Here is a 1,323-nt window from a genome sequence, read left to right as displayed (position 1 = left end):
ATGGGGTATGGGGTGTATGGGGTATGGGGTGTGGGGTGTATGGGGTGTGGGGTGTGTGGGGTGGGGTGTGGGGTGTGTGGCGTGTATGGGGTATGGGGTGTATGGGGTGTATGGGGTGTGGGGTGCATGGGGTATGGGGTGTATGGGGTGTGGGGTATGCGGTGTGGGGTGTATGGGGTGTGGGGTGTATGGGGTGTGGGGTGTATGGGGTGTGGGGTGTATGGGGTATGGGGTGTATGGGGTATGGGGTGTATGGGGTGTGGGGTGTATGGGGTGTGGGATATGGGGTGTGGGGTGTGGGGTATGGGGTGTGTGGGGTATGGGGTGTGTGGGGTGTCTGGGGTGTAGGGTGTGGGGTGTATGGGGTATAGAGTGTACGGGTTATGGGGTGTGGGATATGGGGTGTGGGGTACGGGATATAGGGTGTATGGGGTGTGGGGGGTATGTGGTGTGTGGGGTATGGGGTGTGGGGTACGGGGTATAGGGTGTATGGGGTATGGTGTGTGGGGTGTGTGGGGGTGTATGGGGTATGGGGTATGGCATATGGGGTGTATGGGGTGTGGGGTGTATGGGGTATAGGGTGTATGGGTTGTATGGGGTGTGGGGTGTGGAGTATGGGGTGTTGGGTATGGGGTGTGGAGTATGGGGTATGGGGTGTATGGGGTGTGGGGTATGGGGTGTGGGGTGTATGGGGTGTGGGGTGTATGGGGTGTATGGGTTGTATGGGGTATGGGGTGTGGGGTGTGGAGTGTGGGGTGTCGGGTATGGGGTAGAGGGTGTATGGGGTGTGGGGTATGGGGTGTATGGGGTATGGGATAGGGGGTATGGGGTGTAGGGTGTGGAGTATGGGGTGTGGGGTGTTGGGTATGGGGTGTGGAGTACGGGGTATGGGGTGTATGGGGTGTGGGGTATGGGATGTGGGGTATAGGGTGTGGGGTATGGGGTGTGGGGTTTATGGGGTGTATGGGTTGTATGGGGTGTGGGGTGTGGAGTATGGGGTGTGGGGTGTCAGGTATGGGGTAGAGGGTGTATGGGGTGTGGGGTATGGGGTGTATGGGGTGTATGGGGTATGGGACATGGGATATGGGGTAAAGGATGGGGGTATAGGATATGGTATGTGGGGTATGGGATATGTGGTGTGGGATATGGGGTATGGGATATGGGGTATATGAGGTATAGGATGTGGGATATGGGGTATGGGGATATAGGATATAGGGTCTGGGGTATGGGATATGGGATATGGGGTATGGGATGTGGGGTATGGGATATGGGATGTGGGATATGGGATGTGGGGTATGGGATATGGGATATGGGGTATGGGAT

At 57.5% G+C, this 1,323-nt stretch overlaps 1 protein-coding gene across 1 annotated transcript; it reads right to left on the bottom strand.

The window, feature by feature from the left end:
* Positions 1 to 256: 256 nt before the first annotated feature.
* LOC134160699 (nematocyst expressed protein 4-like) lies at positions 257 to 840 on the bottom strand (the record flags this gene model as incomplete). The annotated part of the gene is made up of 2 exons (XM_062612957.1): positions 257 to 337; positions 757 to 840. Coding segments are annotated over 2 exons (165 nt in total), but the record flags the coding sequence as incomplete, so codon positions are not given.
* Between the last annotated feature and the right edge of the window lie 483 nt (positions 841 to 1,323).

The sequence above is a fragment of the Pezoporus occidentalis genome, unplaced genomic scaffold (genome assembly GCF_034315485.1).
Source record: "Pezoporus occidentalis ecotype Australia unplaced genomic scaffold, CSIRO_AGI_Poc_V1 ctg1625, whole genome shotgun sequence".
Taxonomy (NCBI): domain Eukaryota; kingdom Metazoa; phylum Chordata; class Aves; order Psittaciformes; family Psittacidae; genus Pezoporus; species Pezoporus occidentalis.
The sequence above is the reverse complement of the archived record's forward strand: the minus strand, read 5'-3'. Positions and strand labels throughout refer to the sequence as shown.